Consider the following 13,675-nt stretch of genomic DNA (forward strand, 5'->3'; position numbering starts at 1 on the left):
GACTGGGACTGGGACTGGGTACGCATGCGCGTTGACCGCCCGCCGTGCTACACATTCTGAGAACTTTCCACTTCAATTAATAACTAATTTGATGTGTGCCGCGCTGATCGCGGTGCATTTTATCGATTTGGACAGCGCCCAGGCCGCATTTGGAGCAGGAGTAGCGCAATGACGCTGACGCTGACGCTGACTCTGACTCTGACGATATCGATGCGACGTTTCCAAGCACCTTAGATGCAGCACCACAGCGCCCCGCGGCTCGACAAGCGACTGATTGAGCAGGGTCCAAGCGCTGCGAGACAGTGAATCTAACACAAGCGGAAGCAGGCATCACAGTTAGACAGCGAGTGAGCGAGAGAGAGAGAAAGGGCGAGACACTGTCAATAGAATGGCGAGATTTCAGTATTTGGAAATATATATATAGTGGGGTAATTAAATAATAGAAAAGTCTATTACAATGGACATTTATCTAGGCTCAAGTCAGTTCTAGGCCACAATTAGTATATCAGAGCCAAGTCGATAATGGCTATTCTACAAATTCAATAAATTTGATGGAAATTGCTGAGCCATGAACAGTTCGCATTGGCAAGATCTATGGCAATTCGCTGCATGCGAGGCAACCAGTCGGAGCAGCGTTTGGATAATTATGGCTTATTGTAGTCATATATGTGGTATGCGAACCCCTCTCTCTGTCTATGTGTGTATCTGTGTGTGTGTGTTTGTGTGTTGGCAGGCGCAGCTGCTATGCTTTGAGCACCGCACGCCGCTCCCGCTGCCAGTTTCGCTGCTTGTCAAGCGGTTAACCGCCTGGCGTGCCAGGCTAAATAAATCACTTGGCTAAATACCCCAAACGTAGTTTAGGCCCAAGCGCTCGCTTTGCGTTTGCTCCGGGTTCGCGCTGAAGCTGGGCTTTCGGTTTTGGTTTTGGGTTTTGGGCTTGGGTTTGGGTCTGGGCTTTGCTTTCAGCCTTTTTGCACTGCAACACTTCAACAATAAATAACCAAGTCATATTTTTCACCTCCGTTGTATGCAGTTGTTGTTGAGTCACTTCCTGGTTTTTGAACTTCACACACAGCGCGAGAGAGAGAGAGAGAGAGAGAGAGAGAGAGAGGGAGGCAGCGAGATGCAGCATGAGCGCGGGCAGCCGAGATCAAGGCAAAGCTGGGCACATTAACAAGCATATTACCTACTATCTGCCAGCCAGCGAAAATATGCAAAATTGTTGCCTGCCCCAGCCGTGGTGCAGCTCTGGAGCCGAGCTGAGCTGCAAATCATTAACATCTCTGCCGGGCCAGAACCACCTCGATCAGCACCACGAACATATTTCTGCACGTGACCTTATTTCCCCCGCACAGACCAGAATGGAGCGGACTCTGCCGCTGTGGTTGCTGGTGGTTGGAGGTTTCGGTGGTTTGCTTGTTTGCTGTTTATTTCTTCTTCCTCTGCTCATTCTTTTTTTCTGCAGCCAACATCAATTTTCGATCACGTTTTAAGTGTCTTGCGCCGTTTCGCGTCGCCATCGCCATCGCCAGCCCATCATCATCATCATCGTCGCCGTCGCCGTCGTTGTTGCCGTCTTCTAGCCCAAGTTAAATGATTTAAAACCAACAAAAAATATCGTGCCAAGTGCTGTGCATATTGCACACAGGCCTAAGACCCAGGCCCAGAAACTCCAGCCACGTCACTCACTCAATCCAATCGAATACGAACCAATCCGTTAGACGATGATGCTGGCCATGTTACCTTCCCCCTTCCCACCGTCCTTTCCCTGTCTTTCGCTGGCTTGTAGGTAAATTTTTGGCCAGCACTCACTAAACTGCATTATCACGCCTCTCCATTGCATTATTGGCAGCGGCAGCCGCCGTTTGCATCGCCATTTCCCTCACTTCGTGCTTGGCCAAGGTGAAAACAACAGCCAGCCAGCCAGCCAGCCTCTGAGTCAGTGCTGGACCCAATGAAGCATCCATCGATCCTAACTACACTTCACTAAGCAGCCACAAAAATATATCTGACAGATGCGACTCGCGCTCGCTGGACGCGGACGTGGACGTAGCCGTGGATGTGGATGTGGACGTGGATGTGGATGTGGATGGGGATGTGGACGTGGTTCGCATTGCTACGATTCGATGCGCTATTCACATTTAGGTGTCTACTTAAAAAATCAAAAACGTTATACAATCCCAGACAAAACGACATTGCAGTCGACTCACTGGCTAACCGCAAGCCAAAAATAAAAAATAAATAAAAATAAATAAATACAAAATACCAATTCGCATGCATATGCAAAACAGCTCGACTCGCATATACCCTTTAGCCTTGCACATTTTTGCGTGGTGTGAAAAACGTTTTAAATGTGGGTTTGCAAGAAATTTCCATATTTCAGGTGAGTTTCAGATGAAAATAATATTGTTTCAGTATTAAATGCTAACAAATCGAATTCCTTTGACGCTCTTATTGATAGGGTATGTATGGAGTTAGGTAAATATTTTAAAATATTTTTTTGTAATTTATGTAATTTAGTTGAATTTTTCATGTTTCTAGTTTTACTTAATCATCTTATTATTTACCAAAAATAATATTATTTTGCATAGATTTACTAGATTTATTGTTGGAATCAAAGACTTTATTCTTAACTTTATATTAATCTATATGTATGTATATGAGCTTTTTCACTTGACTTTCCAAATTCAAAAGGTATGAAAATTCATGAGATGGCAAATTCACACTGCATCAAAGGAAAGCCCTATTATGTTTTGACTACCTAAAATTCCGCGAAGGCAGCAAAACTAGCTCAATCAATTTACCAAATTTTAGCCTAGAATCGCATAGTAGAAGATAATCACATAGAAAGATATAAGAGAGTTTGTTTCTTTCTTTCCCACTTAACGAAACCATATGCCGTCATATGATTACAGGGTATGTGCGAAAAAAGAGAGAAACAAAAAATGACGTAGCAAATAAAGCAGAGCGACGTCTGCAACTGGACAGTTACTTGAGACTCAGACTCCGACTCAGAATCAGAGTCAGAGTCAGAGTCAGCGTCAGAGTCAGACTTTGACTTGGAGTTGGACTGCGATTCGAACGAGAGATCGAAGACGCAGGCTTTGGTTTGCTTTGCCATCTCGGTTTGTGTGTCTTTCATTGTGTGGTGTGAATGTTATGGAAATTTGTTAAGTTCTGCATACACAAAACTCGAAAACCCGAAAAGCACTTGGCAATTTGCACGAAAGTTGCCCCCAAACGGCATTGCCAGCTGTGAGGAGGCAGAGGCGGCCGAGGCGGCGGGGCTTTGAGGGGAACTTTGGGTATTAGGGGCATATGCGAAGTAAGTTTTTTTTTTCTTCTTCTGATTTTCACACCCAAACAACGGGGCAAAGGCATACAAAAGGCTTCTTCTTAGTGGCGGGCACATGTGACAGCTTTATTGGATTCCCATACACACCCAAAAGCTATTTAACAGCCCAGGCAATTGATATATGTAGACAGAGATGGCAAGAGAGGGCGAGGGAGAGGGAGAGAGCGAGAGCTCAGCTCAGCTCTCGGCTAGAGATTTGTGTTGGGACTTACTTAACTCGCTTGAAAATGATTTGTCAGTTATGGATTTGCTTAAGGCGTCGGGCATCGGGCAACGGGCAACGGGGCCCGAGGGGCGCTAAGCCGCCTAATGCATTTGGCATTCAATAATTTAAATGCGATTGGAACTTGAGGCTGCGTTGCTGCTTTTCCTCTAGTCAATACAATTGGTTTAGCCAGCTGCTGATTGATTGAGAGCTCAGCTCGTTATTTTTTATGATTTGGAGAATCGCACTGATGATGCTGCTGCTGCTGCTCAGCCTTCTGCTGCTGTCATGGCCAACTCCTTGTAGTTCCTCAAAAGCATTTAGCCTGGGCCGCTTTCCAAGGCAACTTTATGCTAGATCACGTCCTCATAAGGACATATTATAATATTTTGAAGAGACTCAAGTAGTTGCTGAAGAGTGCAAGAAGTTGAGCTTGTGGCGATTCGTTTTTCAGCGCAAAAATCAGAATCGATTTGGGGTCTTTTTCTTATATCAGAAGACTCAGCAGTTTTTTAATGTATGGGCTCCTAATGAGCATGACTTTTATCGTAATCAAAGGTCTACTCATGATATTCTAATGTACATTTTCAGAATGCCAATTAGATGCAGTAATTCCCTTGAGTTGGATGTATGTATATTTAATATAAAATATTTATATAAAAATATAAAATATAAATAATATATAAATATAAAATATAAAAAAATATATATTTGTATATAAATTAAAATATATTTTATATACATTCTGTATTTTAAATTTTTTTCAGGATTTAATTCTTGGGTTTCAAGTGAATAAAGACTTTATGTTAGATGACCATTCTTATAAAACTTTTTTATAGTAAAAACTTTTCAATATTTTTGCGGCATTCTCTCATTAAAATGTATAATAAATAAAAATAAATAATAAATAAACGTCAGCTTCGCTTAGCTTTGAAATGCAGTTTATTGTTCAAAGATATGAATGTGAAAAGTTGGTTATAAAAGGTTAGACTTTTGAAACGATCATCAATTGGAAATTGGTTAAAGAAACTGTTGAAATCCCGTCAACTTGTCTTTTATCGTGATTATCGAATAAGTTTTCCCATTCTTTCCAACTGCTCCCTAGGCCCTAGCAGAAGAACTCAGCCTCTTGCTTTTTATGGCCAGTATCGGATGTCATAATTGTTGTGGCCTTCTGCTTGCGCAGCTTGAGCATGACATCGAAATAGTTGGCCACAATCTTGTTAATGTCGGAGCGGTCCTCCTCCGTGACCAGCTGCTCCTCGCCGCGCATGAAGACGTTCTTGAGTATTCCGCCACTGCTATAGTATTGGACTATCTTGTCGCGGTTGAACCAATTGTTTAGCATTTTCTTGCTGCAGGACTCGTAGATGCGAAATACCCTGTAGAAGTGATCGTACTGCTTGGCCATCCGACGCACTTGCATCTCATCGATGTTGGGCAGCTGCAGGCCCGGCTGCCGTAAGAGATTGTAGGGATCGTACTGCTTCGAGAAGTTGGCAAAGCGCACCGAGGGCCAGTCCAGCGAGAGAATCGTGTCGTACAGATTCTTTGGGTGGCCGAGAATACCGTGCGAAAGGTCCGCCAGATTCAACTGGGATCCCGGTATCAGATACTCCATCTCGACCTGCGCTATGCGTAGATCGGTTCCACGATACTGGCGCTCGCCTATCCACAGAATGGGCATGTCCTCGTCGGCCACGTGTTGCAGCTCCTGAATCATGGGCGAGTTCTGGACGCGGCAATTGAAGATCTTGTTGTTGCGGCCATAGAGCAGGGATCGCTCGACGGTCGTAAAGTTCAGATAGTGTATGTTATTCATGAGAAAGTGCTCGGAGCGAAAGAGCCGGTTCATTTCCATCTCAATGATGAAATAGGCGCGCCTGTGCATGGTTATCCAAATGATCTGAGTGGCGACCGCTAGGAACTGCTCGTGAAATGCCCGATCCCTGATCGTGGACGAAATGTTAACCACCTCCTTGGTGTGGTAGAACTCCTGCATGTCGCCCTCGCCTTTTATGATGACGCTATAGTTCCGGGCCACCAGCATGCGAAAGTGGCTCAGATGGGAGGAGAATATGCGCTTCACCTCGTTCGTCTGCTCGCTCTGCACCTGGGCCATATCGCCCGACAGCTCGTCGCGCCGTATCAGAATGAACTCGACCAAGCGCAGAAAGTACTCAAAGTAGATGACGAGCGCATGCAGAAGCCGGTGCACGGCCGGCCTGTGCATAAAGTCCACGAACTTGATCGACAGGAACTCCTTTGGCATCATGAAGAGCACCAGGTCGCGCACATCATTGACCACCACGACGTCCCCATCGAACGTGTTTTCGGGTCGCGCGAACACCTGACGGTAGATCAGCTCCTCCTCCTGGTTGATGGTGCGCAGGAACTTGAAGCCATTTGTCATGATGAAACGTTCATTAGCATCCTCCAAGTCCGAGTAGGGGTGGAAGCGCAAGCTCTCACTGCTCTCATCCCAGGTCCACTTGCCGCTGTGGTACTTCGGAGCGGTAGTGCCAACGTGAACGCGTTTCATTGTGCCAATATTCAATCAATCAATTAACTAAAGCTAAATACTTTTTTAAATATTGTAAATGAGTAAATGTTTTGTTTTGTGGATGAATATTATATGTATCTCTCTGTACGATCGTATGTATGTAAGGTGTGAATGAGGTTTGCAATTGAACTTTCCTACTCCCTTGGCAGTGCCAAGTCAGCCAGGCCTACTTAGAATCTCTACTCTACTTATTGTAAGCTGTGCTGCGGACAGCTGCTTGAACTGAGTGCTGGGTGCTCCTTAGACACTGCCAAGTGGCCACAGTAGTTGAGCTGGATGCTGTCAGCCCACCTGGCAAGTCGTGAGAACCGAGAACTCCCGGGCCTCGAGGCAATCAGCCTTGTCAAATGTTCACACAAATGGTGTGTGGACATGTGCAATTTCAGGAACTATTTGTGGGGTATATTCAGTGAATGGAAAGCGACCAAAATTAAGACTATAAATAAACAGGCGAAGAATAGAGAAGGTCGAGAAAGTGAATGAAAGAGAGGGAGGGAGAGAGAGAAAGAGTCTTACAGAGCTAAGCCAAAAAGAAAACGATCGATCAAAATAAATCAGAAATGGACAAAAACATTGGATCGAAGAGGAAAACGCTAAGCCAGCAATTGTGCGCACAATTTTCCAATTTTCCGTCTGTGTTTTGGGTAAACAAACGTTTTGCGTAACAAAAGGGCAAAAGGGAAACAGGCTAAGGGAAAAGCAAGACAAAACTGCCCGCCAGGCACAACGAATATGCCCAAATGGACTCGGAGCCAAAGAGGCAGCAGCAGCAGCAGCAGCAGCTGTCAATGGTACAAGACATACGCAAAGAAAAGGTAGACAGATCGAAAGGTAAGAAAATGAGTTACAGTGAGGCATAGGTAGAACGGAATCGAGGTGCACAATCGAAATTACTTTGCTTCGCTGTGCTGGCTAAACAAACTGGGCCCAAAAACAACAAGGATAAAGGACAACGGGACAACAGCTGGCGTGCTGGGCTCTGCGACATGTTTCGAAACGCTCCGCAGGACCCTTGCCTAGCCAAAGACGCCCGACTGAGGTGCCCTTTTCATTTTTTGTTAGACACGGCCAATTGCTTGGAAATTTGGATGCATGCTTGGCCCAGGTAGTTGGACGGCCGAAATTGTGTGGTCTGTGCTCGCGGTCACTGCGGGCCATATATCAATCCCAACTGTGGTTGACCCAAACACTGACACTAATCATAGCTCAAGCGTAAAGGCGTTGATGGCTCAGCCGAGCCATAGTCGAAAATTCTTTGACTTTTCGCTTCTAGAAACTCATTAGAGTTTTCCTTTAACATGTTTGGAATCTCCATTTCGGCGATGAGCCACAACAGCCGAAAAGCCAAATGCAAAAAAAGCAAAAAGCAAAAGGCCAGCTACAGCAAAAATCTTAATAAATTCATCAAAAATCAGCGGCAAGCATCTCACGACCGAGCAACACTAGAGTTTACCACTAGGGCACCAGGGGGAGGGGCTGGGTGGCCCGAGCCGAGGGTGGCGTACGGGCGTGTGTCAGGCGTTGGCTCTGGAAATCAATGCCAGGCGATCGTCAGCAACATATTTCAAAACACAAACTTACAAATATATTTCGCCAGTTTGTCGCTGCGCAGACAGCGCGAGGGGCGGACAGACATAGCAGTAAAAGAGCCAAAAAGCTGTTGCTGCCGCTGCTGCTGCTGCAATCGGACACGTTTCGGGCCGCAGCCAGTTAGCCGGTTTCGGACTTGCAACATGCGACTTGCAACCTCGGCGGTGGAGGCGTCTTTACACATTTGCATGCTCAAACAGCAATCGATCACAGGCAGCAGCAGCAGCAGCAGCAGCAGCAGCGGCAGCAGCAACCCAGAAGACAGCGTTCGCCCAGCACCATATGAGGAGCAGCAACAGGAGCAGGAGTAGGAGTAGGAGCAGGAGCAGAAGTTGCATGTAAACTGGTTTATGCATGCCAACTTTGCTTACTATTGTGAGTGAGAGAGAGTGAGAGAGGAAGAGCCAGCAAGACTTGAGCTGAGATTTTTGTTGATCGCTGGCTACGTTTTTTTTTTTTTTTTTTTTTGGTGTGCCAGGAGCAACAACAACACAAACAACAACAACAACATGAAACGACGAGCTGCAAAGTGGAGGTTAAAAAAATTTGCAAAAATATTAACGAAACGTAGGCAGCAGCAACAGTTGCTGTTGCGTCTGTTGCTGTTGCTGTTGCTGCTCGCCTTTTTCCACTGCAATCTGCAATTATAGCGCATGGTTAAGCAGAGCAAAGGAAGCCAGCGAGCGAGGAGGCTGGGCGAAGGTTTAGGGATGCAGATAGGGAGAGGGAGAGGGATAGGGATAGGAGGCTTTTGACTGGGCGGTTTGTTGAACTTTGACAGGAAGTTGAGAGCCCAGCGAACAGACAGCAGAAGACTGAGGCTAAAACTAAAGCTGTAGTTGAAGCCTGCTGCCTGTTGCTGCTGCTGCTGCTGCTGCTGCTGAAGTTGAAGCTTTTTCTTCTCGTCTTTTTTGATGATGTGACTTGGCTTTTGTTTGTTGCTGGCTGCTGCTGTGGCTGCTGCTGCTGCTGCTGCTGCTGTTGGCTGCTGTTGATGGGTGAAGGTTGTGGAGGACATGGACATGCAGAGTGCTGCAGACAATTGACAATGTGAAAACGATGTCGATTAAGTTGCTGCCGTTGCTTGCATACGACAGACGAATGGACAGACAGACGGACGGACGGACGGACAGACAGACAGACAGATGTACAGAAAAGGGCAACACAAAATGCTCTTAACGATCAGCCGTAGCCGCAACGCAAAGTTATGCGAAATTCGATTGTTGCCCACCTCACTCTGTCTCTCTCTCTCTCTCTCTCTCTCTCTCTGTCTGCCTGGCCTTCGCCTAACTGACTTTGACTCGAGCTGGTGTAAATTGTTTTAACAGCCTTGAAGGATAAGCAGCCACCGAAATGCGGTTGCCGAGCAGCGTTCTCGATTCTCAGGCTTTGCTGTTGATAATGTTATTTGACCTCAGAGCAGAAGAGGAGGAAGAAGAAGAAGAAGAGGCTTTAATTCGAGACGAATTCCAGAACTTATTATCTCATTAAAAGTGCATTGTTTTCAGGCAACTTCAATGGGGCAGAGAACTGAATGAGAAGATTTCCATTTCAAAGAAAGCTTAACACATGGAACACTCACTTAGAGTACCTTTAGTTTTAGCTCAATTGGATCTCTTTGATTATGTTTTGCGTGTCCCATGCAGATGGAGCTCATAGATTAACCACGCGCAAGTTCACAATCTGGTGCGAGTTCGCATCTTGTGTCTTATCGCTCGCAATCAGATTTTGCCACATAGTCAAGCGATGTAACACTGCACACGGAAAGAGAGAGGGCGAGAGTGCGAGAGAGGGGGACAGCAAGATGTTCGGCTTAATTTTGTAATTACTATAATATATCCCTTGTGCCATGACTTGAAGCTTCCAGGCAGGCAGGCAGTCTCACATTCTCCCCGACGCTGACGCTGGCATCCTTAACGGCCTGCAATGCTCAAACAACTGCGGGGCACAAGCTGAACGCACCGTGCCCCACGCCGCATGCCGCATGCAACCATTTGCAGCAAGTGTAAAAGCAGAAAAAAAAATTGAAAACTAACTGCTCCCTGTTTATATTTATATTATATTACGCTTCGTGCCAAGTCAGCAACAACAGCAACAGCGGCAACTGCGACGCCAACTGCGCTGCGACTGCGACAGCAACAAGTGAATGCCGATCTTCTGGGGGGTGTGTGTCTTGGCTAAAGAGCAGCGTTTATGCCGCGCAACCACTTGAGCTCTTCCCTCACTCCCCTCTCTCTCTTTCTCTTTCTCTTTCTCACTCTCTCCCTCACTCTTTCTCTGTATTGCTTTGCGCAGGCGCGCGCGCGCACTCGCGTCTTCACCCCAAACAACTCTCGAAATAATTATGGAAAATGCGTTGGTCTGTGGCGCAAAGGGGTGAAGGCGCTGAGCGGGGCACGGCATGTTTCCTTTGCATGGGCATGGGCAATGAGCTATGATGAAAAACAACAAGCTCATAATAAATAATAACCAGGCAGGCAGGCTGGCAGGCTGGCAGGCAACACGCGGCCAGCGGAGCGCGGGGTAACAAGCGCTAATTATCGACAACAAGCTAAAACAGTGGCCTACAATTACGCAGCGACGTCGCGCCGTCAGCTGAGGCAGCGCAGCCAGCTGAAGGCGCCCTACGCACTGGACGGACTGGCCCAGCCAAGCACAACGAGCCGTGCCTCGTTCGAGACTTTACCTGTTGAAAGCTGCCTGCCTGACGACTGACGTTCGTCTTGGAATGGGGCATGTGTGTGTGGATGCTGCCGCGACTGCGACCGTTGCTGCTGCGGATGCAACTGCAGCCATTAAAATTTACACAGCTCTTTTTAAGCGATCGTCAGAGACCCAAAGCCTCACAGCCTCACAGCCTCGAAGGCCTCATCATCATCATCGTCGTCGTCATCGTCGTCGTCGTCGTTGTCGTCGACGTCGACGGCCTTTCTCCCATTGGTGGCGACGGCGCAAACTTGTTAACTTCTTGGCATGATGGTCATCATGCAAGCCAAATTCAAGCGAGAGAGAACGCGAATCCAACGCAAACAACATGCAACGGCCACGAGAGGATGCCCGGACTTACAGATAACGAATTGTCAATGCTCTAGAGGAAGTGATATACGATATGTGATGTGTGCAAGAGATCATAGCTGAGGTCTACTTTACTCACGGGCATAAGTTGATTAACATTTCATTATGAGCTCATTATGAGGTATGGAAAGTTAGGCATATGCATAATGAATAAAGTATGCATCATATGACGTATCATATTGACATGAGGACTTGACTTGGTAACTCTAGACATCTTATTTTATAAGCTAAATATTTAATTTACTGTAAAGCAGGAAAAACTAATCGACAGAAAGAAACTAAGCTAAATATTTGAGAAATCATATCAATATCATATTTGTATGACTATTTATATAGTATATTATTGCTTTAAGATATCAAAGCCAAACTGATAATTTTCTCAGGTCTGCTCCTATTCACTGCTTCTCAAATTGCTTGACTTAGCGCAAGCTCCTTTGGCATTCGCAGCAGCCAAAGTGTATAACAAGCAGCCGCGGGTATGGGCCGCCGTGTGTATTGGTTGCAATTTATAGGCGCAGGATCGGTTACAAGGCAACGAGCTGGTAACACAAACCGGCGGCAGTTGCCATTCGGCAGCAGCAGCCGCAGCAGCAGCAGCAGCAGCGAAGGCGACGGCGACTCCAACTGAAACTGCAACTGAGGACTCGACGACCGTGCGGAGATTTGCAACGCATCTCGTGGCATCTCGACTGCGGTCGAGGCTCTTGCTGCGGCTGGGCGTTAACTGCGAAGTAATTGCGTTTCGGCTATGCAAGTACATAAATTGGATTTGAAATATGTACACATGTTGATGGATTCCTCCAAGCAAAAGCGGTGCGGGTAACTCCGACTCGTAGCTGCCACCGCCTCTATCTGTGGCTGCTATCTGGCAGCGGACGGTCGGACTGCCGCTGAGTGTTGCATTTCTAAACGGATTCGATGTCGATGAAGAAGCGCCGCACCAGCCAAACACAACAGGCACCCAAGCAGGCAGAGAGGTACCCGACCAGCCAGCCACAGCCAGCCAGCCAGCCAGCACCGTACCATTTGTCTTTTGATAATTATCATTTCACTCTGATAGCATCAATTTCAAAACAGTTGATGATTTTTGCTGCGTGTGTCGCTCGTTAACAAGCCAAGGCGGAGGCAGCTGCCAGCGAGTCGATAACTAAAATACCTATACAAAACGGTAGCCCAACCAGCCGCGCCCTGCTGCCTGAGCCCTGAACAAGTGGCCGGCCCACAAAGTGCTGCATCATGTTTGATTAAACAGCTGCTGCAGCGGCTTCTTGGACAGCAGAATATAGCCAATATTGCATAAATACTAATTAAACGGTTTAAATTCGATATCATTATGCATGGAATTATTTAAAATGAATTAAACCATTTGAAATTGTTTTAAAATTCGTTTGAAGTGCTGCCAAATATAGTAACAAAAAGTATTGCATACTTTCGAGAGCAACATAAAATCAAATAAAAATGTAGCATACTTTTAGCTGCTGCTAGATCAGCGCTCTGTGCAAATGTTTGTGTCTTGGGTAAGTGACAGTAGATGGCGCCACACAGCGAGTGCAGAGAAGCAAGGCTAAGCAGCTTATCGTGCACAGTGCTCATTCAACTGTCAATGCCAGTTGGAGAGTCATTGTGAAAGTAATGAAGTGTGTAAAAGACATTTAAATGGATTTTATTTTATTTTAATGAACATTTACAAATTTTATTCTATTACTTCAACTGCTTAGGCACTTCGCTTCACATTCACATGCTCATTTCACCGCATTCACGTACATTCACGTACTCACATTGTCCAACCACAATGCTCATACGCACAGTAAACTCCAGGCAATGCCAATTGCTAATTAGGTAATTGTAGTCCCTAGCAAGCTGCCAGCTCTGGCGCTCGGCTGGCAGCGTGTGGCATGCATTCAGGGCCGCACGTGGTGTGCGCTGCATCTCAGCCCAAGCATCGACGCCAAGGCGCAGATCAGTGCTGGCGCTTAGGGTTCAGTTTTGAGCTGCCTGCTGGGCGCCATATCATGGGCAGCAGCAGGTGAATGCGTCCATTGTGCAAATTGCTCGTCACGCGGTGGCTGGGCAGCTGAACAGCTCGCACAGAGCCTGGGGCCGGGTCAATGCGTGCAGTGGCAGTGGAAGTGGCAGTGGCAAATGCCGCAGCAAACCAATTGCCACATGCTGCAAATACCAATCGAAGGACTTGAAATCCGATTTCCTCACAAACTGCTGCAGCTCGCTAACGTTGATTATGTTCGCCTGTGTGCATGATTATTAACCAAGAAGCTTGTGTTTTAATCAAATCATCGTTAGGCGTTTATGGTATTAGAAAAGTTGAAAGAGACTATGAGAATTGGCCCACACTGCTCAAGCAACGATCATCTCTCGTATAGTTCAGATCGTGAGGGAGTGGAAGAATGGATTCATCTCGTCTTACTGCTACCTTTATATTCCATTGGCTCAACCATTGATACTCTGCCAAAAGTAAGCTAAAAAGCCACAAGTCTGCTGTCAAAGGCCAGGCCAAAGGGTTACTAAAAGAGTTTCCAGTGAAAGGACTTATCCATTCATTCTAGCATTAAGAAGCAACTGAAGTGAAGCCAGACGGAGTTTGAGTTAGACTAATCTCGTTGTTGCCTCGAGTCCATGGCCATGGCCAATTTGGGCGTGCTAATTGTAATGTCAGAGCCAATAAACCAATGCAGCAAAGGCTCAAATGTATTTGCACAGTGTAAGCCATCCAGCAGTATGTTAAATATTCTAATATATTTCAATTAAAAAAATGTTGCTGAAAGTGTTTTGTAAGGATTAAGCCATTGTCAAATGCAAACATGTCTAAATAACCCTTGCGAGGGGTTTTTGGCAATTTGAATTATGACAATAAAGAAAATCTGAAAGG

At 46.2% G+C, this 13,675-nt stretch overlaps 1 protein-coding gene across 1 annotated transcript; it reads right to left on the bottom strand.

Annotated features, from left to right (window-relative positions):
* Nucleotides 1-4,484: 4,484 nt before the first annotated feature.
* On the bottom strand, nt 4,485-6,256 carry LOC6582005. Its single transcript, XM_002007682.4, has one exon. It carries the CDS (start codon nt 6,100-6,102, stop codon nt 4,669-4,671), a length of 1,434 nt encoding a protein of 477 aa, XP_002007718.1. The 5' UTR covers nt 6,103-6,256; the 3' UTR covers nt 4,485-4,668.
* Nucleotides 6,257-13,675: the final 7,419 nt, after the last annotated feature.

This window comes from Drosophila mojavensis, unplaced genomic scaffold, assembly GCF_018153725.1.
Source record: "Drosophila mojavensis isolate 15081-1352.22 unplaced genomic scaffold, ASM1815372v1 contig_74, whole genome shotgun sequence".
NCBI lineage: Eukaryota > Metazoa > Arthropoda > Insecta > Diptera > Drosophilidae > Drosophila > Drosophila mojavensis.